The sequence below is a fragment of the Neodiprion fabricii genome, chromosome 5, assembly GCF_021155785.1.
Source record: "Neodiprion fabricii isolate iyNeoFabr1 chromosome 5, iyNeoFabr1.1, whole genome shotgun sequence".
Taxonomy (NCBI): Eukaryota; Metazoa; Arthropoda; class Insecta; order Hymenoptera; family Diprionidae; genus Neodiprion; species Neodiprion fabricii.
The window spans coordinates 19,147,409-19,174,647 of record NC_060243.1 but is presented as its reverse complement, the minus strand read 5'-3'; the positions used below and the strand labels follow the sequence as shown (position 1 = coordinate 19,174,647).

Below are 27,239 nucleotides of genomic sequence, written 5' to 3'. Positions count from 1 at the left end.
TGAAAAGACAAAAAACAAGATTGAAAAGGCGGACTTTACAGACGCTCGATGGAAAATTATTTATTTCGTATTTTGAAGAATTATTTCAACATCAGGATTCACAACATTAACTTGGCCTATGACAAACACGTGTTTACGAAAACTTATCTTTCACTGGAAGCTCACAACTCTGTTTGCAGGCAATGATATGCAGCACTGTTTTTACGAAGGTAAATACGACTGCGATAACGAGCATCGTTATAGCTAATAAAAATAGACCAACATCTATTAAGTAATACTGGAACCAGTTAAGATGCTGACCCGAGGATCTCAATGGCTCGCCTCCGTTACGAATTACATATTCGATTCAGAAAATAGCCTCATCCATTGGCGACAGAGGACGGTCCCTGAACAGTCTTGAGTATCGTGCTGCGTTCGATTGATACTTTGGGTTTGACAATACCTCACGCAAGGCCTTGGAGAAGCTTACTTTGCTTATGTCTTTGTAGCTAAGGTGAACACCGAAACCTCTCTGCACGTATCCCATCACGTTGGACGACTGGTCAAAGAAAAACGGAATCCCTATTATTGGAACTCCAGCGTGTATTGCCTCCTGGGTTCCCATCGCACCTCTATGTGTTACGAAAGCCTTCACTTTTGGATGACCTTGGGTAATGAATTCGAAATTGCTTAATGCCCAATGACGGTTTAGGGTATTCGCACATCTTGAACTGTATATAATGAGGCACTAGAGTTTGGATTGTGAATCGTGATATTTTGAGGCTTTGTGGTCCAGTATAAGTGAAAAGGCTTAACACTAAACTCGACCATAAAATGCCTATTGATTTGCATGGGTAATTTTTGTATCGAAAACACAGACTAGTTTGAATCATCTGCGAGGATTATCGCAAAAAGTGCTTACACGGCTGCTGAGAAAAACTTACGGAGAATTGCGTACTGCGGCACCCATGAAACTATTTTGACGTTCGATGGTAGCGGTTTCGGCATGTCCTTCAGGTTACCTTTCCACAGCACTTTGTAATTTGTAAGTTCCGAAAAACTTTCGTAAATCGCTAGTATCTTCTTCACCTGGAACGTATCCGATCTCACTAATGTCCCCATGCTGAAGTACACAACCCCATCCTTGGAGGAATTTAAAAACCTTTCCAATTCCTAAAAGCAATGGAAATTATTACTCCTCCGATCGACGTGTGGGCAATCGTCAAATACTTGACCTCTGAAAGCACTTGGGTTTCGTCGATGTGAAGACCTGCCACTTCAACGATGGCCTGAGTCCCGGGGCGGACTCCGTGAATACTGAAATGGCTATTGGCTAGCACCAAACTGATGTTGTTGTAGATATCATTTAGGGGTGGAAGATCGTGGAAATACTTTCTAGCCAATGGATTAGACACAGTTACGTCCCAATAATAAAAGAGAAACTTTGAATGCACGTGAATCATCATATTCTCCACACGTTCAAAGAAACTCATCTCGTTTGTGAAAGTCGACAGTTGTGACGGGATAAAACTAGGATTGGCGTCACCAAAGACTGGATCAATAACCCAGGGATACACGACATTAGTTACTATTCCGATAAACGGAATTTTCATTATGTGAGCCACAGAAAGGTAGCAGTTTGACCCCAAGATCTCGGTGATCATGACGTCGTACTTGGTATCTGCATTGGTGACTCTCTGTAGCTGCGGTAATGACAACAGACCACAGAGATCTTTGACTTCTCGGCTGCAAAGAAAGTTCATCATCTGATAAACACCGCCATGGATTGAAGCATAGTCTGCGGTTATATTGTTCACTAAATTGTGTAGCGTTCCTTTCAGGCTTATATGGTTATATCCCGGCACCGATTTCTTCGGAGGAAAATGACTGATCACGTCAACTGAGTGACCGGCGCGTGCCAGACCGATCATCAAAGGCTCGAACATCATGTTGTGACTTTGAACCGGGTACGAAAATATTGCAAGGATTCTTGAGCAATCTGCGACGCACGCGACGACCAGAAAAAGGAATGTGATACCAAGTTTCATGGCTACAACAGTACCACAGCAGAATTATCTTCAGAGAAATTACGCTGCAGTAATAATTGCATTATAAAATGTAATGAAATTCAATTCTTCCAATTCTTCCGTGAATGTTGGAACAAGCAACACTTATGAAATGGAACTCAACTTCCTGAATCATGAAATCAGTTAACGTGATTGGTACAGAAAAAAATTCGAATTCGAATTAGTCTTCCATGACCTCGTGATTATCCATGAGGAATGTCATTGCGGTAGGTCAAATCTCTTTTTCATTCATAAGAATCTTCATGTTTTTTTTTTCATTGTTACAGCCTGTATAGATTATTGATATTCTTAACAATTCCGCTTTGACGCATACTGAACAAAATTGCTCACTATAAATTGATGATCCGATCCCATTGTGACGGTTGTTTTCGAATTTTTGGATAAAAATAATAAAACCATACCTCGGGTCAACATGAGGATGAATGTAACATAAAAGTAAACATCAAAAGCTGTTCCGCAGTGAGTTTTATTGATTTTGAATTAATCAAAGAACGGCGATGTACAAGTGACTAAGGTTCACAGTGTCGTTGCTGTTTTCACCAATATGGATCGTCGATCGTGTAAACAGCGTTGTCATTGACCATCATGGATGTGGCAAATTTTAGTATCGAGTAAGGTCCTTCAGCGTTACTTCGTGAGTTGTGATAATTCCTTTTCTATCGGAAATCCGTTTGATATTCTCAGGTAAATCTTCCACGTTACAGCCATTTTACCTCAGATAGTTTTGCTTTGCTTATCGTTCACTTCATTTCGATCAATGCAATCATAGTGTTTTTCTACTCCGAGTCTTCTGATGGACTCAATGAGATGTTGAGGGTAATAACCGTTGCTGTATAACCTCTCATTCACTGTATTTAAGTGCTGATTTTTGTCTCTATTCATGCTGCTATTTTTATCTGCGTTAGCGACTTATTCACTGAGGGAAGAGTATACTTTCGACTATGAGAATAAAAAGAATTGGAACGAAAGAACGATAAGCAAAATTACCCCTATCAGCCGAAACAACAAAAATACTATTAACAAGCGCACTGACATTCAGAATGTTAGTCACTTGTACTTGAATGAACGTCCTTTAAGGGGTTAGGTGGGTTTCGAAAGCTCAAAATAGGTACATTTTTATGAATTTTTTTATACTTAATCAACAGAACATTTCATTCCATCAATTTAACACATAAAAGATACATATTTTATAAGTAGTTTGTGAAATTTTCATTGAAAAATATTGAAAATTAAGGCGTGGACACGTCGTCTGCTATGACCCCTCAAAAAAAAGTTCTCTCGGCGTAGTCAGGATAACTCATGACAGATTCATCTGAAATGCAAAAACCAAAAATTTTCTGTTAGTAGATGTTTAAAACTCGTACTTGGACGAAGGAAAAAAAAAGAAAACAAAAATTACATTTTTGGCGGCGTTGAAAACAAAAAACCCTTATTTTCAGTAAAATTTGCACCCTTCATGGCCTTGAAAAATTACTTGGAATAGAAAAAAAAAAAATTCCTTCGTTCAAGTACGAGATAATATTATTTTGAAGAAGTGTGTAAAATTTGAAAGAGATCGGTTCATAAGTTTTCGAGAAATCGTGACTACCGATTTCAAAAATGTAGTTTCGAGAAAAACGCGATTGAAGATTTACATTCAAATAACATGTAAATAATCGTACTTACACCGTATAATGATGCAAACCCATGTTTTTTCCACGTGCCATCACCTGACACGGTAACATCTGTCGTATCTTCAACATTATTTTCATCACACGTTAATTTTTTTTCTTGATTTGCAGCAGACAACAAAATTGATTCGGCAACAGTTATGACGCACTCATGTATTTTATCAACATAAAAATTGTACGTTGATGCATTCAAGAATGAGGAACTTATATCCATCAAACCACAGAATTTTTTACATCCGGCAAGTCCTAAGCCTAGTATTCGCATCACAAAAATAAACGAACAATAGCTAAGCAGCTGCCTCGATATATCTGCCTCCATATACCTGCGTCACGCTCGGTTATAACCTGATGGGTGAAACATCAAAAGGCTATATCTCTTAGAATATGACTCGGATCGTTTTAAAATTTTAAAGGAATATTCTCAACATATTCAATTATAAGATAAGCAAAAAAAAAAAAATTCGATTTTTTGAAATTTTGAAACCCACCTAACCCCTTAATTCAAACCTATCGTATTCCGCCCGCTGAAAATCTTTATGTTTTCCTTTCAGTTACGTTTATTGTAATATTTACTCAAGGTATTATTTTTGCTCTATCATTCTGTTATTGTGTAATCGAAAATTTCGCTTTGAATACAGTTCCTAAAAACTTCATTTGATCTTAGCTAGTTTTTTTCGCGAAATGAAGGTTTAGGAAAAGCATATATAAAACGTTTAACAAAAAATTTCTTCATCACTGCACTTGTCGTTCAACACTTTTTTCTCTTGAACCGATTCTTAACCAAACAACGTAAACGAAGTATCCAAAACTGGCCGTTTTTTAAGTTGACACATTGAAAATGACATTAATGGGCATTTTTCCGGTCATATTCATAATCAGCACGTAAGAATGCATCACTTGAAAAATTCCGTAAAAATTTAAGGTCACCAGTTTTCAAAACTGCATCCATTCCTTTCTACCGACAGTTTAAATACAACCGCTATGATGGGACCGGATGTCAATTTTTAGTGAGTGATCGGGTACGTCACACCGTTGTTGAAATATCAGTAATCTATACTAGATGTAACCATTTATATAACATAAAAATCAGATGCTTGTTCACTATTGCTCAGGCAAGATCAGATTATTATAATCTGTGCGTACGGTTGCAATTTTTTATATTTTTTTTCTTCTTACTGTTGACAGAAAACGGCCAACCAACTGTCTGAGAGAAATGTCGTAAAAATTAGTACAAACAAGATTTTCATCAATACAATAGAGTCCGTCAAACCTCCCTAACGAAATTTTCGATGAAAAAATACAAAATCACACGTGCCGAAAATAGCTGTTGTGTTGAAAATTTATACAAAAAATTTCACGTGAAACGTTGCAGAGTACTCCGATTAAGGGAAAAAAAATTCGCAACTATAGTACCTATATTGATGTACATATTTGGAATTTGGCTCCAAGTTGCGGCTTGTGCCTATATATTCCATTCTGCGGTTACTGAATTCCATTAGACGTGTAATATGTTATAGGTATGAATATCTATGAGGTCAAGTAAGTAGAATGATATAACTAATTGGTACGAGTAGGTAATTACACAATAATTGGTATACATTGCGGTGATAGATATGGAATGCATGCTTAGCCTGCACCGGCTATATCACTTGATGTTACGTGTGGTTTGCTAAGCTATTTCAGTTAAATTCTAACACGATGAAGCTGGGTTGAATAGAAAAAGAGTAGATATTGACAAAAGACTGTGTGGCCAATCGAAATAGAATTATAACGTATACGCATTCATCTTATACTTACTTGAGAAATAGTAAGAGTAACGGTTAACTGGACTCAATTGTTTTTCAGTTCAACACTTGCGTCCTTTTACTTCGCGTTTTACTCTGAATGATTACTCTGACTTTTCATTGCTCTTATGACATCAGTAACCTAAAAATGATTGGTGCAAGAAAGGAAGAAGAATTTTAAGCCTGATTGAAGTTAAGAGCTTTGACCACAGTCGAGTGAAGCAAAGTGATGGCCAAACGTGCGTTCTGATCAGAGGTGAGCATCGAACTAGTTGTAAATGGGTTACGACGATGACTTGTTTCATAACCGTTATAAATAGTATACAGTCGTGTGACTTATCCAAGGCTTGAACTTCCGTCGCTGATTACTTGATTTCTGCGAATACACATAGCGAAGAAACCCATGAAATTATCAGGCAAAATTTTAATGATACACTCGTCACTCGGTCGACAGTATCAACGTAATTTGGTGTCTCATCCACGTTCTCAGTGTCTATCCTGAAATTCATACCTTCAATGGACTTTAATCCCTTGCGCAGCATTGTTCTCAATTTTTGAATTCCAACCAACATCTTTATCGAATTTTTACTAATTCAGTCGTTTATGCAGTTCTCACGCGTTGCAAATTGATCCACTTTTTCCTGTTCTTGGAAATTTGCTCAACTTTCGGTAGTGATCAAAGCACCACTCCAGAGATATATTTAAAAAGAGAAATGTATTCCTGCTAAGGTATTCTAAAATTGATTGAAATTCTACTCTGGTCAAGGGTGAAAAAGTTTATTTTCAGCCGTCATCTTGAACTTTCAAAATATTAATCCTATGGAAAAAACAACGAGAATCAAACTGGTGTCAAATCTAATTCATAACAAGTTTGTTTATCATCGTTTCTACAGAAAAATCAATAATAAACGGTATAGTGCAATAATTAAATTTTACCCCATATTTTGGATCTTAGTCGAAAAATATCGATCATAAGCAATACATGATAACAACCAAAATTGTAGAAAATTTAATTTGAAACAACTTTGGACATTTACCATTTTTCGTATGAGAATGAAAACAAACGAGTTATTCAATAAATGAACATTCACCCTGAAATTCAACATGGCGGCTGAAGCCAGCTGGTGCGATGTCCAAAAACCAAAGTATGGAGTACTATTCACCCCCCCCCCCCTTCTCCACCCTCACCCCTCTCTAACGGTTCGTAAAGAGCAATCGCTACTGTATTTTTTTACTTACCAGCCCCTTTTTTGATCTAATTTTACTGGGCTGGATCTAGGTCTCAGTATCATCCAAAACCCAAAACGTCACAGGCACGAGCAAAAGCATCACACACTCCACAGTCCTTGAACAGAAATAACTGCCAGATAGACTGTGCTAATTGCGTGTTATCTAAAAAAAAAAAATTTGCTTTACACATCGATCAAAGCCGCAGTAACTGTCAACAATAATTATGTCATCCACGTGTTGTTCTGATGTAAATGCATAGTCGGAAAAATTCAGATACTCCACTTCACCTGATAACAAGGTAAACATCTCATCCTGATAAGAGTATCTAATAAAAAAACAACCAGCAAAATACCATTTGCCTCGGCTTTTTGAATGGTAATGCTGATGTTGAACATAAGCAAGTATGGTAAATGCTGGAAATTTTTGGAAGATACGTGCTTATTGTGATGCGCAGCACTTTTATTGCCATGAGGAATATTACAGCAACGATAAATATTGTTGCGGATAGCAAAAATCGAATCAAATCTATTTGATTCAAACTGGCCATATTGCTCGGTGCCACGTATGGTCAACAAAATGATTATAGTTGAATTCACGCTGAAGCAGTGAACAACTGATTGAAGTAAGACTATTAGAAAACGAATCAAGTGTTGAACATCCCCAGGATTGTTGGTGTTACGTCCTCCAGACCTCATATTCCTTTCCCATAGTCTGTGTTAGTCACTTTAAACCGTGCATCCTCCCCTTATTTTTGCCGAGTCAGCAGTTTCATTTCTGTATCGCATCTACCTCGCTTTCTACATTCCGTTAAACTACTCACTTCCATCCTAGCTTTCGCACGAATCACTCATAATTACATCTTTCAAAAACCAATCCAAGCCCTTTCCCCAGACCGACTCCTATATGTCGACCATTCTTATAAATCAGTCATAATAGACCAAGCACATCGTTTAAAATGTCTCTTCAATCAATTCCTGCATTGGGAGTAGTGGCACGTTAGTGTATAATCGACGTGTATGAACCCTAAAATAGCCAGATAACACCTTGGCTGGGTGTACAGAAGGTTTCGATCGCCGCTCCTCGAAGTCTACGCGTTCTACCTCGTAACATTGGCGTGTCAGTCCCAATTTGAGGTACTTCGTTTGATAAAACGATGAATGTAATGAGCACGGAATCAGTAAAAGAGTTGAAAGATATGCTGATTCACCGTATTTACGAAAGGGTTGCTCAGCTGCCCATCTAATTGTAAGTATATGACGTAACGCTTTTCATCTTATAGTCATACGAGACAGTAGATTCACGATTGTCGGAATTGACAATCCCTTTAGTTCGCAACTTGAACTGAAAACTCTGCATTTGAGTTGTTCATTATTTCATTAAACTTACGATGATTACTAATCTCTTTCTGGGATAGAGTGATGTAGACTGATCACCAATGGTACGTTTTGACCAGAGCTAGACATCGAACTAGCTGGAAATTTGTCACTTCCTTGACTTATTTTGATAATCGTAATGGCAACTTACGTATCCAGTCGTGTAATTACTCCGAAGTGTGATCTTATAATGCTGGATATTATCTTTCTGTAGATATGCGCTGCATAGGAAACCCAATAATTTATCAGGTGATTACAATAATTTGTTATTTTACTGATAATATTAACTCAACCGTCCGCATTAGGGACTTTCCTGTGTTTCATGACCTTCGATAATTTTTTTTCCGTCATGCTTAAAATGAACCCAAACTAGAACCTTGGCGTAAGCCGTAAAAACGAAGCTCCGTAAAAGTGCGGACTAGCAGAATCTAGATTAGCGATGCATGATTTTTTTAAATATTGGAGACCAACATATTTCAAGCATCTAAAAATCGGACAAAGAAACGGGAAAGGGCTACTTGTGGAGTAGTCGTAAAGATGAGATTAAGAATATGTAACAGGATAGAAAAAGAGATGCTGGCGACGACTAGATTAATTTATTACAGTTTCGGTAAAAGGCCTCAAGTCGACTCAGAACACTAACAAAGATTTTAAAACTTGTACCTTTTGAATCACGTGCAATAAGAAATCAGGATTCAGGATAAAACACGATGTTCTAGCCTAATTCTAAGTGCATAACCCTGTCTGAAAAGTACGTAATGAAATCCGGTGGAAACAGAATTTCTCCATAAATTTTTGGATTGATCCAGAGTATGATCTACAGAAAAAAAAATCCTCAACTTGAAGGTGAATTCGTGCCCCCAGCTTAAAGATAATGATAGAGTTTTCATAAGAAAGAAAGTTGAGCGTATGTATTCACCTCGAAGTTGGCGGTTTTGAGGTTGTTTTTTTTTCGTAAGAGCCTACCTGTAAGGACTTGTGTTTCTATAACTTTTCGTGGAAAAGTCACTGAGAACTGCGCCCTGCCGCACCCGTGAAACTATTTTGATGTTAGATGGTGATGCCTTTAGTATATCCTCCAGGTTCCCCTTCCACCGTACTTTGTAATTTGAAAGTTTTGAAAAACTTTCGTAAATTGCTAATATCTTCTCCACTGAGAACTCGTTCACTAGTCACTACTGATGACATACTGAAGTAGACAACTCCGTCCTTGGCGGAATTTAAATATATCTCTAATTCTTGAAAGGGATGAAAAACGTTTGTTTTGTCACCAACATTTAAATGCACAATTCATTCGATGCTTTACCTCTGAAAGTACTTGGATTTCATCGATGTGCAGACCTGTTACCTCAATGATGGCTAAAGTCCCTGACCGGACTCCGTGCATGCTGAAATGGCTGTTTGCTATTACCAGACTCATGTTATTGGAGATTTATTTCATTCAGCAGCGGAATGTCGTCAAAGTTTTATGCAACCAATGGGTCAGACACAATTCTGTCTTAATAAGAGAATAGAAACTTTTGCTACGTGTGAGTCACGAGAATCTCTATTTGTTCGAAGAAGCTGATCTTGTTCGTAGAGATCCGACAACTCCGTCGGATCGAAACTTGGATTTGCGTCATCGACAACCGGATCACCGGTCCACGAGTACACGGCATTGGTGGCGATTCCTTTAAATGTAATTTACATTTTGTCAGCCACCGCATAGTAGCAGTTTGTTCCAACGACCCCTGTAACCATGGTGTCTGAATTGATGACGTTCTGTAGTTGCAGCAATCGCATAGACTGTGTGTTGGATTACATCATCAGTCGCTCTTACATTATTCACTAATTGTAAAATAGATAGTATTCCCTACAGACTCATGTGATTATATCTTGGCGCTGATTTCTCTAGATTAAACCGACTGGTCATGTCAACAGAATGGCCAGCATTTACCAGATCTATAATCAGAGGCTCGAAAATTACGTTTTAGCTTTGACTTGGACTGGTAGTATTCAAAGGATCCTTGAGCAATGAATAAAGAATAGAATAGAATAGAATAGAATATTGTTTATTATGCCGTCGCTTGGAGAGCATGTGAGTCCTATACCCGGGCGGCCATATTTAGACTCGATTTGACTGGTTATAATTTACGAAAACAAACTTTTTCCCCACTTCAACTCGTTTCACCGGCTACCACGATACTATTACGCATCATACGTCGAATTCCTGTGCGAAAAACCGTTCTGTGTCTCCGTCGCGGAATGACAGGTGTTTTAACTTATCGTATCTAGTTAAGTGGAAAAATTCTCGGTCTTGCTACCTATGGAGATATTACAGATAAAAAAAAAAGAAAGAAGATTGTGGAATGCTTTCTATCTCTCTCTAACCACTTGCACATGCGCAATCACCTCGAGGTTAGAAGAACAGTTGTGTACACATCGAGGTTATCATACCTATATTTATATATACGTTATACATATTATCAAAAGAATAAAATGTTATTTAAGTTATTGAAATCCGTGATTGACTACGAAAAATTAACAAAATGGCAACTTGTGTTGCATGACAAAAGCAACCCATCTCCAATTTAGAAAGAATCTTCATTGCGCATGCGTTTGAAGACGCTACAGGAAGACGGAGATAACGAGCACTACGCGATCTTCTCTCTCTTTCTTTTCGTAAGGTATTTACACTTACAGAGGCGCACATGCCTCGCCTGCTCTATCTACAATATCTCTGTCCGTACAACATGTTACTGCCACGCAATAGTCATGGGTGTATTTCTGTTCACCAACACAACGTAAACAGGGTTGATGCCTTAATACTTCACTGGGTAAGAGTGCTAATAAATTCGTTTTGCAATTTTTCAAATTTTCGGTCGAGCTTTTTATACAATCCACTCATAAACGTTCACCGCAAGAATGAAGTTTGTCAGAATTTGGCGTTGGGGTTAAGAAGTACTATTATGGCTGCTTAATATCGCAGGATCCCAGGATAAAATTTTCTATGACAGTCTGAAGATATAAATTCCTAAAATACAGAATCGTTAGAATGCATAAGGACACGGAAAGCCTCCGTATTAGCTGTGCCGCTTTTTACCAAAAATTGAAACAACATGGGTCTAAAGTTCGAATGTTCCTAGCTAGCTACATTGGCTCGGTGGATATGTTTTTTTTCAGAACAACTTGCAATAGCTCTTTTCTGTTACTGTACTCGATGATCAGTTGCTTATGAAAAGTATTTTTTATCGAAGGCAAATTTTACTTTCTACTGTTTTTACCGATTTCCTGAATCTCTGCCAGTTTCCATAACAAGTAGGACAAACTTTTTGGAAATTATTTCAAATCTTGGAGTTCAAACGTTTGAATAATCAGACTTGTTACTATGCATGTTATAGAAAATAGGGGTTACGGGAAAAAGTCATTACATCGAGAAAGCTGTATTTTTTCATCAATATTCATTTATTCTTGTCTGGAAAACATGAGAATTATGTTTTTGTCTTCAAGAGTATGAATGCATAAGAATTAATTGAACATTTATTCGATCTGGAAAAGGGGATTTATGTTGTACATCCTTTTTTTTTACAAATTTAGAGAGCTAATTAGGTGAATTCATTGCAAAAACTGTCCCTTATTCAAAGTTGAGGTTGCCCTCTGTGTCTGATTGTATATTGGTCGTATCTCGTCGGATTTATGTCAATATAAGTATATTTATTCTATTGTGGAATCCTCAAGATTGTCAAGCTTACACCAATTAAGGATTTTCGTTCAATATTTATCCCTATCTCGGTAGTAATACCTTCGTAAATCATCATATATAACAAGCACACAATAATGACTGATATTTGACGAATTCATGGACTAAATAACGGTTACGCTTACATCAAATGACAACAGATCGTGAATCTCTTATATCAGCGCGTACAATTCCACGCTTTGTCGGTATCTCTTGGAACGATGTAATGTACCTTATGACTAATGATTGGACTCTTAATAATATCGATCTAATTGAAATTTCATGATTTTCAAACTGCGAATTCAATATTGAAATTGAACTTTGTGTGGATGGTGATGTTGTCCAAAAATGTAATTCATTTGCACGGCCACGGGCCTATTATAGTACACGTTGAAGGAGGTTTAGAAATACGCTGACCCAAACCTTACAGATGGGCGGTTATTCAAGTTCGATGTGACATAACCTACATCCACTCACCCGAAAGCTTGAGCTCGCGCGATCGAGACTCTAGAATACTTACTTGCTACTTTGGAAGATAAACTTACTCTTAATATTCACAGTATAAATATATCTATTTTACACACGCGTCTAGGAAGATTTATCTTTAATCGGATGCTCATAACTCAGTTCGCGTGCAATAAAATGGAGTACTTTTTTTACGAAAGTGAATGCGACAGTAATGACGAGGACTGTTATAAACAATAAAAATAGACCTACATCTATCAAGTAATACTGAAACCAGTTAAGATGACGACCCGAGGATCTGAGTGGCTCGCCTCCATTACGAATTACGTATTCGATCCAGAAAATGGCCTCATCCATCGGCGATAGAGGACGATCCCTGAACAGTCTTGAGTAACGTGCTGCGTTAGATTGATACTTCGGGTCGGACAGTACCTCCGTTAAGGCCTTGGAAAAGCTCGCTTTGCTTATATCGTCGTAGTCGAGGTGAACGGCGAAGCCTCTCTGCACGTATCCCATTATGTTAAACGTCTGGTCAGAGAAGAACGGGATCCCAATCATAGGAACTCCAGCGTGTATCGCTTCCTGGGTCCCCATCAAACCTCCATGCGTCACGAATGCTTTTACTTTCGGGTGGCCTGAGGAAATTGATTGAAAATGATTTGTAAGTACTCGCATCGATTTTACTACTTGCACATCTTAAATCGCGTGTAATAAGACATAACAATGTAGATCATGACACATGGTGTTCCGAGTCATTGCTTTTCCATCAGAAGTAAGTCCATTAGAAGTAATGAATGAAATGTAAGTACCACAAAAAGCTTTTAACAGAATTTTGTAAACGTCAAGAACGCGAAGCAGCATTGTCAGGCATCGGGACCACAGTAGTTTGTAATTGTACTGTTGGTAAAGAAAACTTACGGAGTACTGCGTACTGTGGTGCCCATGGAACTATCTTGACGTTTGATGGTAACGGTTTTGGCATATCCTCCAAGTTTCCCTTCCATAAGACTTTGTAATTTTTCAGTTCCGAAAAACTTTCATATATTGCTAATATCCGTTCCACCGGGAATGTGTCAGACCTCACCATCGTACCCATACTGAAGTACACCACGCCATCCTTAGAGGAATTCAAATACGTCTCCAATTCCTAAAAGCAATGAAGGCGTTGCTTTTGATACCAATGCACCCATACACATTTTCGTTAATACTTTACCTCTGAAAGCACTTGGGTTTCGTCGATGTGCAGACCTGCTACTTCAACGATGGCTGAGTTCCCTGGACGGACACCGTGGATACTAAAATGACTATTGGCTAATACCAGACTCATGTTATTGTAGATGTCATTCAGTGGTGGAACATCCTCGAAGTATGTTTTAGTGAGTGGATCAGATACTGTTTTGTCGAAATATGAGAAGAGAAACTTTGAATACACATGAATCATGAGATTCTCCACGCGTTCAAAGAAGCTCATCTTGTTTGTAAAAGTCGACAACTGTGACGGAATGAAACTTGGATTCGCGTCACCGAACACAGGATCAATAGCCCAGGAGTACATGACATTGGTAACGATTCCAACGAATGGAATCTTCATTTTGTGAGCCACAGCAAGGTAACAGTTTGACCCCAGTATCTCGGTGATGAAGATGTCATACTTGGTGTCCGAATTGATGACATTTTGGAGTTGCGGTAATCGCATCAGGCTGCAGAGGCTTTCGGGTTCTTGGTGAGAAAGAAATTCCAATGTTTGGTACACTCCATTCTGTTTTCGTGCAAGTGATGCGGTTATATTATTGACGTAGAAGGGCAGTGTGCCCTTTAGACTAATGTGGTTGAAGCCTGCCACCTGCTTTTCTAGTGGAAAATGACTGACTACGTCAACTGTGTGGCCTGCACGTGCCAAACCGATCATCAAAGGCTCGAACATTATGTTGTGACTTCGACCCTGGTACGGAAATATTGCAAGGATTCGTGAACAATCTGCAACGTACCCGGCGACCAGAAACAGGAATATGGTACGAAAGTCCATTGCTATAACAGTATTAGAATCGAATTATTTTCAAAGACATCAACTTTCATGATAGTATAGTTGTATTTACGAAAAAATATGAAAAGCCAAATTCCATAGAAGAGTTCACGTATAGTGGTAAGTCATTAGTCTGCACATTTTATAATTCAAGCAGGTGTAGTGATCTATTGCCATTATTCGATCATTTTCGATTACCTACCAATAGTATTGTATCCACAATTCACGTAGAAAGAATGCAACACGTTTAGGAGTATGAGCCGAAATTTGCCAAATGACTAGTTCTCTACTACGTTATTCAACGGCTTGTCATTCGTGCTAACTAATAAATACTTCCATCTTGCCAGACTGATAAGAAAGCAAATGTCTTCTTCGCCTTGTCGTAAGGACTGAACCAAGTACAGATACTGTGCTCCTTATATTATAACTCCAGTGACGTATAATGGTAAGCGTGAGGTATCTGTGCACTTCAAACACCGGTTGACTTACATCATCAGGCATGTAGAATAATTGTAATCTCACGAGAGCTTACCCGACATCCGCCACGTGATAAATAATCAAGAAATCAGATTACATCGAAGCAATATTACAAGCGATACATTCGAATATTCTAACCATGTGATCGGTCCTAGATAGGCTCTTCTAACAGTTTTTGGTAGAAAAATCGAAGGACCTCAAGTTCCAGTCAATTGGAGGATTCATCGTGATGGTAACTTATAGTGTGCAGTGGAAAGTACAGTTTTTTAGTATCGAATTGAGATTACAATAACAAACATGGTGTATCTGATGCTATCGTCAAAAGTTTCCACAGCTGATACATTAACATTAAGCACCACGTGATACATTGAACACTTTATCAGGATTTGGCCTCGGAAAATCAGCACTGGATAACTATTCGTTCTAATCAGATTATTGTTAATCCCTTGAATTACTTACAAGCATTTATATATAATTCCGGCCTTATGTTCCCTACCCATTTGAACTATCAGATTTGTTTTAATTCATGCGATTTCCTGTGAGTTTTTATGTTTTCTTGTTAAATGTGTGCTTGTAATAATAATATATTCTGAAACTGGGCCAGTGCAGCATAGAGCAACACAAGTTTACCGATGAATCGTAAGTTTGTGAGCTCATTAATCAGTGTGCAAATGCATCTCTTATCACACTTATCAATGCATTTTACCTTTTCTTCTCCTCCTCTCAACGAAAGATATAAATAATCGGAAATTCACCACAATGAGTCGATAACCCGAATAAAACGGATACCTACATCTCCAGTTCAAGTATAAACATAACTCAGAAGGTACAGGGTCCAATCAGGATAAAAACGAGGGCGAGTGGAAGATGGTGGATGTTGGAAGGGCTTCAGAAATACGCTGGCATCGACTTCAACGAAGGTTCGATGGCAACCAGGGCTCATGTAATAAAATGGCTATCCCGTCATCCAGAAAATGGATTATCCATTTGCAAGGGCTCAATAGACTATTCATGAACCTTTAGGTTAAAAATTAAAAGTCTTTTATTCTGTTACTTAAAAAATATATCGACACTTGGCATATTTACAAAATTGTTTGTGAGTACATGATATATAATGTATATGTCTATTATGAAGTCTTTTGTTTCATTGGATTGGAAAATATCTGTGTACCAGTAATGATCCGTAAAGTTCTTCTGACAAAGGTGAACAGGACTGCGATGATGAGCGAGGTTACAGCGAGTAGGAATAAAATAACGTCTATTAAGTAGTACTGGAACCAATAGAGATGACGGCCTGAAGATTTGAGCGATTCACCTCCATTCCGAATTACGTATTCGATCCAGAAGATGGCTTCGTCCAATGGCGAAAGTGGCCGATCTTTGAACAGTCTTGAAAATCGTGCAGCGTTCGATTGGTACTTGGGGTTCGTTAGTACTTCGGCAAGCGCCTTCGAAAAACTCTCCTTGCTGATTTTCAGGTAGTCAAGATAAATCGCGAAACCCCTGTGCGCGTATCCCTTTACATTAAATTTCTGATCTGAAAAGAACGGGATCCCAATCATTGGAACTCCGGCGTGTATCGCCTCCTGAGTTCCCATCAAACCTCCATGCGTCACGAACGCTTTGACTTTTGGATGCCCTGCAAAAAAATCTGGAATTATAGGCACATATCCATCTCGAAACATGACATCCACAGCTAGGGTTTAAATTATAGATCGCGGTGTTCAATGAGTCCATCTTTTTGACAGATCCATATCATCCAATTCGATGACCCTTAATAAAATTCAGTTAACTTCCGTTTTTTATAAAAGACCTAACTTTAGCGTGACAATTATAATCCACATAACTCTACGGAACCGGATAATAAAATAATTTTCTTTTCTACTTATGCACAGGAGTTAATTGTTTTATCGTCGGGTTCCGTAAAGTTACTTGGATTATAATCTTCACCACAGCGGTCCTTTATAGTTAGTCTCTCTGAAATAAAGTGAATTTTACTAGGGTCCATCCAATCGTCCTCGTTCTTACATTACCCATGCAGGCAAATGACGCTCCAAAACAGCATGTTGACGTGCAAAAGAACTCATGAGAGTACTGAAGTAGTAGAAATTTTTGTATAAACGAAAAAGCCCAAACGAATACACTTACTGAGAACAGCGTACTGCGGTGCCCACGAAACTACCTTAACGTTGTACGGCAATGGCTCTGGTAAGCTATCCAAGTTACCCTTCCAAAGTACCTTGTAATTCGAAAGTTCAGAGAAAGTTTCGTAGATCGCATGTATCTTCTCGGGCGAGAATGTGTCTGATCTGACCATTGTACCCATGCTGAAGTAAACGACCCCATCTTTCGAGGAATTGAGAAAAGAATCCAGTTCCTAGTAACCCATGGAAAATCATGATTATCATCGAGTCAAAGTGTAACGAGAATTCATTCCTGTCATACTTTACCTCAGACAGTGTTTGGCTCTCATCTATATGAATACCTGCCGCTTCAACGACGGCGGGATTCCCCGGTCGGGCACCATGGATACTAAAATGGCTGTTGCATATCACCAGACTGATGTTATTGTAGATGTCATTGAGGGGCGGAACACCCTCGACGTACTTCCTTGCAAGTGGATCAGACACGGTTTGGTCATAGTAAGAGAACAGATACTGTGAGTATAAGTGGATTATAAGATTCTGCACTCGTTCGACGAAATTCATCTCGTTCGTGAACTCCGTTAATTGAGAGGGAATGAAGCTCGGATGAGTGTCACCGAAGACCGGCGGATAAGCCCATGAGTACATGACGTTGGTAACAAGGCCGACGACCGGAAGCTTTAACTTATGAGCTACGGCGAGGTAGCAATTCGTTCCCATAATCTCGGTGATCATTAGGTCATACTTTTTGTCAGTATTGATAATATCCTGCAGCTGAGGCAGCTTCATTAGGCCGCAGAGACTTTCGGGTTCTTCTGCAGAACCAAAATGGATTAGGCGAAAGGTTCCTTTATTCTTCAGCGTTATTTCCACGGGTACTTTGTTTACGAAAGAACGAAGCGTCCCTTTCAGGCTTGTGTGGTTAAACCCTGTCACTGGGTTTTCCAACGGAAAGTGACTCACAACATCCACTGAGTGGCCGGCTTTTGCCAACCCGATCATTAGGGGTTCGAACATTATGTTGTGGCTTTTTCCCTGATACGGAAATATCGCCAGAATGTTCGCACCGTCAGTGAAGAAACCAGTCATCAAAAGAACGAACAAAATTCCAAGAAGTCCCATTGCTGTGAACATATCAGTTTGACACAAGAAGTGATAGCGATGGTGTCAGTAAATTATTTATTTGTTTGTACTCAGACTGATTTCTCCAGTTTTCTAATTTTTTATATGTACGTAGATGATCAACAAATGGTTCTTATCGATGTAAATAATCTTCTCAAAAAATCACGTGCTCGGTGAAGAAGAGTCTGAATAAGTGAAAAAAAAACTGTAGACCATTTCGGCCAGAGCTATCTGGCAAACTGGCTCTCAGCCTTATCAAAGTCTCTCTTTTATAACCGTCATTATTATCAAGACCTTGAATCAATAAAAAAGGACACTACAAATTTGTGAGTGCAATGTGCAGTGTAGTGATAAGGAAATCATCGATAACGGAAGACCAAAGTCTGCATACAAATTCACGCTGTCTCTCGGATTTCAGACTGTTCATATTCTTCTGAAGGTACTCTTCTTCCATTGTAGTGTCATCACTTTCATCAGCCGCAGAATATTAACTGTAGATTTCTCACTTTAGCGAAATCTGGCTTACATTTCATTGCACGGTGGAAATTTTCCAACCGTTAAAGTCTTCGCACAGTCATTATTGATTTGCAAACACGTAGTTCGTTTATCCTTAACTGATTATAATTCTTCCGTTCAGTGACGAGGCTGATAAGATCCAGTCGTAAGATTCCGTATGTCATGCTGTGATAGTCAATGCCAATTCACACAGTGCATAATTTTTTACTGGGATGCTAATTTTAATCATGGGAGATTGGAGGTTCTCGAATTATTTTTAAAATCTACACGTGTGTTTTCTGCTCTGAATTTAATTGATGAATCGATCTCTTCTTCGTTTCGAGGTGAACGAGTGTCACTGGAAGTGAAACCTTTTTAAATTGTACGTGAAGTGATTCGGTTTAGAGGTTTAAGACAAATTTCAGACCGATATTTCAATACCCACTTCAATAATTCACTGTACAAAAGAAAACTTTTGGAATTTGAAGGATGCTTATCTAGGTGTGATAAGGGTTGCGGTTGCTTTGTTTACAAGTTTGAATACCGGACTGGAGATGTCCTCAAGGGATATAGACACTCCCGAAAATCGATGTGACAGTCTATCTCCTCGAAAAAGTTAGGGAAGCCTCTTAGCTGACTATTTTTACAGACTTCCGAATCTATACCGCTACGACATTCTTTTAGACTCCAATATCTACTGCGAATTTCACCTCACTCAGCACAGTTTTCGATCATCTGATAACTCTTGTATGTGATAAGTCATCAGAAACCACACGAGAAATTTAATTTTATAAAATTAATACTCTTAAGTAAATGCAGATAAGAGAAACAATTTTAATTAGCAGTTGATATTCAATTACCACTTGACATTGAATGGTGAATGGTACTTTATCAGATCCAATATTATGTGAGGATCGCTTCATGAAACATCATTTAAATTTGTCGAAATGCACCGTGTGATGTTAGCGTTACATAGATTTTCTATTTCTCTTACAATGTTGTGTATGAAACTTAGTTTTAGTAACTTAACATACACAACATTCGAGTCAGAAAAATAAGAAATCTTGAATGTTCTGGTCCATTTGCAGCAATGTGAAATTTATTTAAGACGTTTCGGTCGTGCATGGCCGGCTATCGTCACTTAAAATGACTTCCGGTAGCGTATCGAGATGTTGCTCGAAGGCACAAAAGTGAAGAACAACATTCAAGGAAGAATAGAAAATTTACGTAACGCTTGCACCGCCTCTGAAGCGCAAAAATATCTTTTTAAACAATATAACCGGAAGATTGATGGCATGACTTGTAATTGTGGCAAAATATACTTCACGTTCGATAGATAGATCGTACTACATGAAAGGTAATTCGTAAGTGCACGTTCTTACCTTCACTGCGCAATGCACGCAATTACTGATAAGTCAAGTTTTCTACGTGTTATTTGAATGGGAAATCGAAAACTCAATTTTGCGACCTCTTAGGATTTTTTTCCGGGCCTGAAACGATGCATGGTTTTGTTTGGGGTGGCAAATTAGAGTTTGAGCGGATGGAAGCAGAAAAAAAATGTTTTATTTCGAGTTGCCCTAGTGTACATACTTCATTAGAATGATCTTGTTTCTAAATTTTTTTTTGTAAAATTAATTGAAATATTACATCATATCAAGCAGTGACTACAAAACCATTTGAAGTCATTTTGAACCGCTGTTTACATGGCGATGAAGTAATGAATTTGTGAAATAATTTCAAATCATGTTGTCACGTTCACTCAACAGATTGAAGTAAGTTGTTGTGTTATCATGGCGTAGAAACAATTCCCGTCAAGTCACTTTCTGTCTACATAATAACCTTGTCAAATGTCAAGTGAAGTTGACAAAAGACCTTTTATCTGAATTTCACTGAACTTTACACGGAATCGACGAAGTGCTGCGAACCGAGCGAAGCGCTGGTAGAGAATGATGATCATTTTCAACACCGTACACTCCATCGGTATTAACCAATCAGACTGCATTTATAAAAAGAGCAACTACTCACTGTTACAGAAATGTCCCAGCGATTTACTTTTCCAAGATATTAAACAAGAGGCCCAAGATTTATCGCAAGGGAAGAAAAAAAAATAGAATAGGAAGGAATGATCTCCCGTCGCAGTGGAAAAGATTAATTTCCGGTCACTCTTTCATCCCCGCGGCCCTTTTCCGGTCAAAGGAGACAGGATGATATTTCGATTCGCAACGATGCTTTATCAACTTCATAAGCCACGCGACATACTTTTATAACATCACAATACAGCATAAACTTTCCATGCGTCATTCAAAATTACCACCCGTTTCCCCCCACCGCTGCTCTAGAGTTATGTCCATAAGATATGGAACTATCTACCTCGCCTCGGTCGTGACGTCGAATGTTTATTCCGCCACACTTTAATAGTAACAAGAACTCAGCTGCCATGTATTCGAATAAATAATCAGACGCAAGTTGATATTAGAGAGAGAGACTGATTGATCGATTGATTAATTTATTTCATTATGCCATGGCGAGTCTTGGGCGAAAAATAAATGTAGGAAAAATCACATTAGAGATAGAGAGAGCGGGGGGGGGGGGGGGGAGGCGGCTAGAGTTCGGTTGGGTTAGGTTAGGTTAAGTTAGGTTGGATTAGGTTAGGTTAGGTTAGGTTAAGTTATATTAAAGAAGTGCATACGGATTTTCTACGGAAAAAGTAGAATCGTCGTCCGGAGGATCCGCTCTGTTCAAGAATATTGTCTCCAAATTTTAAAAGAATCGGTCGTATCGTTTTCGTAATATGATGGATAACACGGAACATGTCACTGAGTAAAGGGCTTACGTTATTGTCAATAATAATGTTTTTTTTTTTTTTGATCGATTCAGATAAAAGAAATATGGAAATGAAGCTCGGTACACCTACTTCTGAACAAAGCGAACACCAATTTAATCGAATAATTTTCATCGAGTAATAAATTCCCAAAATTCACACACTTTTTCACCCGTCTACTCGTATTATATACCCCCTGAAGTTAGGTTAGGCCGGGTTAGGTTAAGATTGGTTAAAGGGAGAAACCCGTGACGATGAGCTGAGATTCCGCTGGAGAAAAAGGCAACAAGGTTTTACGAATAAGTGAGTCGAGAAAGCGTCGCACGGTATAGCGAGCGGATCGTTTGAAATGCTGCGTCTACTTTGCTATACCCTGAGAATTTCTGACTTTTGATAAATTTCCACCCCATGTACCAGACTGCTGCTATTGATCCGAAAAAGGTGCCTCCGAGCTTCTTGGGGAAAAACAATGGATTTCTTTTTCTCATCAGTTGAGTCTCTGACGTTCTCAAGAGTGTTGATTGCATCCGTATATTTTTTACGGTTTGGTATAAATTTGATACAGGAATCAAGTGTTTTCTTTTGTTTCTTTGCGGCCAGACGGACGTCTGTCTGTCTGTCCTTCAAAATTCATATTTTAAACGATCGATCTACTTATTTGGCATATAAATTGACCAAGAATTTTTATGTAACATGAACATGTCTTACGCTTTTTTCCATGCGTGTTTTCCGTACACAAAGTACCAGTTTCTACGAAGGTAGAGTGAACCTAGGAACGCGCATGCGCAGAGTACTGAAAATACCACTTTTAAGTCTTAAGAGTTAAAAATGATCTCTTCTGTACTGCGCACATGCGGTATCGCGATCATATTTGACATTACGCGACTCTAACCTCAATTTCGTGCTTCGTGAAAAAACGCGGAACATACTCTTGTTAGATAAAGAATCGTGTGCAAAAAGGAAGCAACGAGTTTACTTCCTTGTTAGACAGTATACCATTCCATAACTGGTGGATAGAAAAGTTTAGGAAGGCTTAAGGACGCTTAACATAATGAGCTTTTTGAAAATCAACTTACAATCGAGTTACAACTTCTGCGGATCAATGGAACATCGATTAAAGTCTTTAGCTTTGTTAGCATCTCGCATCAATGAAATCGTGTTTTTTTTATCACAAATTAATACCGATTTGACGTCGTTTTCGCGACATACATCGCTGCATATAAATTTCACTCGCTTCCTTATCGACCGAATTTCTTGAAAGTTAAATTGCAACGAATCTTTCTCAATTCCAAACCGCGAGGCTTTATTTAAAAAAGAAGTAAAAATGAGGAGAATAATGCAAATTGCAGATAGTACGTAAAATGTTGCAAGTGACAAATGTGCAGAGTTTGTGGCTAATTTTGTAAGCGTTTTCCATGTATGTATTATTTTTTTATATTTAAAAAAAAACGTTATGTGTCAAATTACGTGAAACTATGTAAAACTATGGTGATTTTCAGAGAATGCAAATAAGTGTGACGTCTGGTCCTGCGATCTCAGGGAAACTTTCGACAACAATGCCAAAAATATTCTAACCCTCAAATTTTGCAGATATGTATGTTCTCTTTATTGTTTTCAGCTTTTTCCTCTCCTATTGTTTCTTCGTAGTTTTGCATAACGAGACAGACTTTTTTCTATCGAAGAAGCTAAAACGTTTACAGCAAGCTCAATAAATCTAATTCAATAAGTAATATTTTGATTTTTCACTCCGGGCAAAAATCTTCACACAATACATGATCTTTCATTTGTTCATTGCTTCATCGACTTATTTTCTCTTCAATCGGATCAAGTCTGTTCTGATGACCTCACAAATTCATCTATCTACCAATTTCTCACATATGAAAGAAAAAACGCTTGAAAAAAAAATTCTGTATAATTCTTGTCTTCGTTTTGTTTTGTTAGCATTAAATTATCTCCGTGAAGAAGTAAAACAATTCACCGACGACGATGCCGAAAGACATTTTGCAACTCTGTAGAGGAACAATTTTCCAAGCCTCATCTACTCCGTAAACCATAATATATAATATATTTATCAGATCGTACTCTGTTGCCGCAACTGAGCTTTCTTGTACTTACATGTGCCAAAGTAGACAGGTGCCGTCAAGTGTTTGGGGCAATTACATTGAAGCTTCGTAAAGGGCTCAGAGACGCTTTTAAGGAAATCGCTCTTGCTTACAAACTCACTTGACACACATTCATGAATCATCCGATCCCCTAAGATTATTTTCAAGATTATTTTTCACAGAGTGACAAGAATTTTAAGATTGAAAACAAATCTCTTGAATCTTGTCTCAACAGTGTTTTCAGTAAATTTGGCAATACGACTATCTTCTATGATTGCTTGAACACTGTTGATGAATCTGAATTGATGTTTGGTTTTGTAATGGTTCAAATATAACCGCGCAATGAAGACGGCACGATCGGATTAGGCTAGACCCAGGGAGTGGGGAACCTGGTCAAATTTGAGAAGGAGAAAATTAAGGGGGCTTGGTCTACGTCTCTCCAGGAGGAAGGAGGTGCGGAGGTGTTCCTCTCTGAAATAGTCGACTAACTGAGAATAAAGGAAATCTAAACTGCGAGGACATACCTGTTAAATTAAAAATTAAAACACTCGAAAAGCCAAGCAAATTTAAAAAGAGACGATAAAACGAAGAACATTAAAAGTGCAATAAACAAATATAGTGCCTCGAGGAAAAACCGTTATTGACAATACATTATAATTTCAACGATGTCCACCCATTTTAACAAAATACACTGTTTTTAACCATATACACTGATTTTAACAATATACACCGTTTTAACTATATACACCTGGAATGAATGAATGGATGAATGAATGAATTTTAAACATAATGACGGCTCATGTGTAGTCATATTTATAAATGAATTAAAATTTGCACTCTACTCCTCATACTTTGTAAAAGATTTTTAACATTGATATAGCCTCATTTTTAATTTCCAAATAATCTTATAAATTGGCGCCCAACGCGAAGGCTCGAAAGCTAGGAAAAAGTGTGAATGATTAAGAGGTTAAGATAGAATTTAAAATTTTCAATTAATTGCATGGGTAGAGTAAAACGAACTCCAGTTTCTAGACCGAAAACTACACGTAGCGGCCGAAATATTCAGTATAAAAACATGGCACCTGGTTCGACAAATTCAAATTCTGACCGTGAAGACAATGCGACGGGAGGTGAAGGAGGTGATGATTTGAACAAATTGAGACTAGAACGACAACAATTGGCCAACCAACAAAAAGAATTGGACAAGTCTTTGCGTGATAAGCAGCAGCAGGACGCGATGATGGCAGAAATTCGACGTTTGACGGAGGAAAATGATAGACAACGTCAATTGGTAGAAAGATTGTCGGCAGTAGAACCAATTCAACAAAGTCAAAATATTGAAAGAAGGTTAGTAGGAGGTTTGATAAACCAATTGCAATCATTTCAATTAGAGATAAAAGTACCTAAATTTTCTGGGGAGGATAACACGAATCCTAGAGAATTTTCAAGTGATTTAGAATGATATTTCGATGTGAAACACGTACCGACTGAACAAAAAATATTAGTTATTCGTGGTGCATTAGATGGTAGAGCTAAGATTTGGTTTGATGGAAAAAAAAGTAGGTTTAACGATTACGAATGTTTTAAAACTGCATTTTTGAAAGAATTTTATTCCGTAGCTATAAGAATCAGGGAAAAAAATCGTTGGTCGATGCGCAAATTCAAAGGGAGTGAAAATAATTTGCAAACGTATTTTTTAAAACAAACTAAGGAAGCTCAGTATTTTGAACCCAAGTTGTCGGATTATGGAATAAATTATAGTATTATTCAACAAATGCCGATTAAAGTGAGGGAAGCGTTAGTGGCAATTGATTTTTCCGATAATAATAGAGTTGAAGCCGCGTTAGCTCAGCTAGATTTAACTTATGAAGAAAGAGAACGTGAAAAACCTCGAAATTCACAGTCTTATAACAACAATTCGTATAATACCAGCGAAATCAATAAACCAGGTCACATTAACGCACAACAGAAATATCAACAGATAAGTCAACATAACGGGGTATCTACGAATCCAAATTTTCAAAATACTATACCAACAGCTGTTAGTGTTTGTTTACCCAACACAAGTTATCCGCCACCTACTTACTTTGGACAAAATCAAAGGTCGAATGGATATCATTTACCAACAGGCAATCATAATAATAACAATAGTAATAACCAACAACAAAATTTAAACTGACTATCGGCGCGTTGAATCAAGGTCCAATAACGTGTCGTGACCCTTTTGATTATATTACGGACCTATCTTATGATGTAACTGGTACTGAAAAAAATGTCCAAAAAAATTCAAGATCAACTGTACCAAGATGTCCACATATCTTAGTAACTGTTTTGGGGATTAGAATACATGCACTTCTTGATACTGGTAGTCAAGTGATTGGTAGACTGGTAGATCAAAATGATTCAAATCGGTTAATTTCGAAGGGTCAAAAAAGGTGAGACGGAGTGCCGCGTATTCTTGCGCATCCAGCTCGTCACGAATCTCACATTCTGAGACATCTTAAAGCGTGTATAGTATTTGACTTTGTAGTTATATCCATGTCAGAGTTGACTCTAGTTTTACACACTTCTGTAGAATCACATACTTGACACCCTGGGGTCGATTGTACCCCAGTGACAAAAATTGGTATGAAAAATGAATAAAAATTGTCTGGGAAGTTCTTAAGATCATGTAGTACTCCCACCCTTACCGACCAAGCAAATCCAGCCTTCTTCTTAATTTTTTTCACAATTTACGGGATATGAATAACTTCCCTAAACTCTGCTACAAAAGAGCGATACACCGTAGAAATTTGAAACCTTTTCGCTTGTTTGTTTATTTAATATATAAAGAAAAAAAAGTGAGTTTTCTCGGTCAGTAAAGGTAGGAGTACTACATGACCTTAAAAAGATTCCTTTGGAAACTATATACGTTGCATAGCAAAATATCGAAATGGCAGATGACACCACAGACCCGATTTTTTTTAATTAAATTACTTCAAACGAATGAAGAAAAGCGTCGGACCGTTTGTACCCCAGGACGTCAAACAAGTATTAATGGCAGAGTTTGGAGGCTGGTTGATAATGATTATGACAGATACGCGGGACGCAGCCGCACCACTTTGTCACGTTTCACTTAAATCCGTAATATCAGTACATCGTGATATCTCCAGAAAATTATCGTAATCCATCTCGCGCACCGACTGTTCAAAATCTTAAGATTACCTGACCGTGAATCGATATATTATCCATTTATCTTCATTCATCACTGAAGTCATATATTCAAACTTTTTTAAGGTTTAGCAGATTCGTTCGATTTCATTCTACAATAGCACATTTTATTCAGCACAACATTTTATACAGATTCACTGAAATCCTTGTTTTTCATCATGTTGGTATCGGTGAATACTATATTTTACAACATTGCACGGATATTAATTATATGATCATCAAATGGCAATATTGAATTGAATGCTGTAATGAAATAACATTCACGTACACAAAAACATCAAAAAAATTTCGCAGCTTTTTTCCAAATTTGTTTAAATTCCAAATTCTGAATTACTTGTCAGAAATCGTTAAAAATACTCTCAGTAGCTTTGGGAATGTTTTGATTTCGAAAAAGTTCTTTAAATATCTTGAACGATTTAAAAATTTTTTGCTTCCATCGCTCGTCAGAAACTATCCAGAAAAAAAAGACGAATGTAAAATTCATTCCCTAATCGTTAAAAACAGTTTATAATGCCGCGCAACTTTCTTAATGTGAAATT

At 37.9% G+C, this 27,239-nt stretch overlaps 4 protein-coding genes across 7 annotated transcripts in view; 1 reads left to right on the top strand and 3 right to left on the bottom strand.

Annotated features, from left to right (window-relative positions):
- Nucleotides 1-27,239, top strand: part of LOC124183360 (retinal guanylyl cyclase 2) — a 141,685-nt gene that overhangs the window by 53,398 nt on the left and 61,048 nt on the right. The gene's annotated exons all lie outside the window — the stretch shown is intronic.
- On the bottom strand, nucleotides 41-5,805 carry LOC124183369 (UDP-glucosyltransferase 2-like). Of its 2 annotated transcripts, XM_046571781.1 has the most exons (4): nucleotides 5,534-5,805; nucleotides 1,215-2,029; nucleotides 924-1,152; nucleotides 41-645 (listed from the first exon to the last, which is right to left on the bottom strand). In XM_046571781.1, exons 2-4 carry the CDS (start codon nucleotides 2,025-2,027, stop codon nucleotides 347-349), a joined length of 1,341 nt encoding a protein of 446 aa, XP_046427737.1. In that variant the 5' UTR covers nucleotides 2,028-2,029; nucleotides 5,534-5,805; the 3' UTR covers nucleotides 41-346. The 2 variants fall into 2 exon arrangements, with proteins under 2 accessions (XP_046427737.1, XP_046427738.1); XM_046571782.1 differs by lacking the exon at nucleotides 5,534-5,805 and having other exon boundaries at nucleotides 1,215-2,055.
- On the bottom strand, nucleotides 11,571-14,733 carry LOC124183367 (UDP-glucosyltransferase 2-like). The gene is made up of 4 exons (XM_046571778.1): nucleotides 14,532-14,733; nucleotides 13,520-14,334; nucleotides 13,225-13,453; nucleotides 11,571-12,941 (listed from the first exon to the last, which is right to left on the bottom strand). The coding sequence occupies exons 2-4, from the start codon at nucleotides 14,330-14,332 to the stop codon at nucleotides 12,430-12,432; spliced, it is 1,554 nt and encodes a 517-aa protein (XP_046427734.1). The 5' UTR covers nucleotides 14,333-14,334; nucleotides 14,532-14,733; the 3' UTR covers nucleotides 11,571-12,429.
- On the bottom strand, nucleotides 15,825-18,314 carry LOC124183361 (UDP-glucosyltransferase 2-like). 3 transcript variants are annotated; one of them, XM_046571765.1, is made up of 4 exons: nucleotides 18,144-18,314; nucleotides 17,257-18,074; nucleotides 16,955-17,183; nucleotides 15,825-16,445 (listed from the first exon to the last, which is right to left on the bottom strand). In XM_046571765.1, the coding sequence occupies exons 2-4, from the start codon at nucleotides 18,070-18,072 to the stop codon at nucleotides 15,934-15,936; spliced, it is 1,557 nt and encodes a 518-aa protein (XP_046427721.1). In that variant the 5' UTR covers nucleotides 18,073-18,074; nucleotides 18,144-18,314; the 3' UTR covers nucleotides 15,825-15,933. The 3 variants fall into 3 exon arrangements, with proteins under 3 accessions (XP_046427721.1, XP_046427723.1, XP_046427720.1); XM_046571767.1 differs by having other exon boundaries at nucleotides 18,150-18,314; XM_046571764.1 differs by having other exon boundaries at nucleotides 18,243-18,293.

Excerpts from the sequence above, each read along its gene's own strand:
- LOC124183369 (XM_046571781.1), bottom strand. The coding sequence starts at position 2,027 with ATGAAACTTGGTATCACATTCCTTTTTCTGGTCGTCGCGTGCGTCGCA. Across the intron at positions 1,153-1,214 it reads AAACCCAAGTGCTTTCAGAG|GAATTGGAAAGGTTTTTAAA; the intron begins GTCAAGTATTTG and ends CATTGCTTTTAG. Across the intron at positions 646-923 it reads GCCGCAGTACGCAATTCTCC|GTCATCCAAAAGTGAAGGCT; the intron begins GTAAGTTTTTCT and ends TCATTACCCAAG.
- LOC124183361 (XM_046571764.1), bottom strand. The coding sequence starts at position 18,288 with ATGGTCTACAGTTTTTTTTTCACTTATTCAGACTCTTCTTCACCGA. Across the intron at positions 18,075-18,242 it reads TTCAGACTCTTCTTCACCGA|CAATGGGACTTCTTGGAATT; the intron begins GCACGTGATTTT and ends ATATGTTCACAG. Across the intron at positions 16,446-16,954 it reads ACCGCAGTACGCTGTTCTCA|GGCATCCAAAAGTCAAAGCG; the intron begins GTAAGTGTATTC and ends ATTTTTTTGCAG.
- LOC124183367 (XM_046571778.1), bottom strand. The coding sequence starts at position 14,332 with ATGGACTTTCGTACCATATTCCTGTTTCTGGTCGCCGGGTACGTTGCA. Across the intron at positions 13,454-13,519 it reads AAACCCAAGTGCTTTCAGAG|GAATTGGAGACGTATTTGAA; the intron begins GTAAAGTATTAA and ends CATTGCTTTTAG. Across the intron at positions 12,942-13,224 it reads ACCACAGTACGCAGTACTCC|GCCACCCGAAAGTAAAAGCA; the intron begins GTAAGTTTTCTT and ends CAATTTCCTCAG.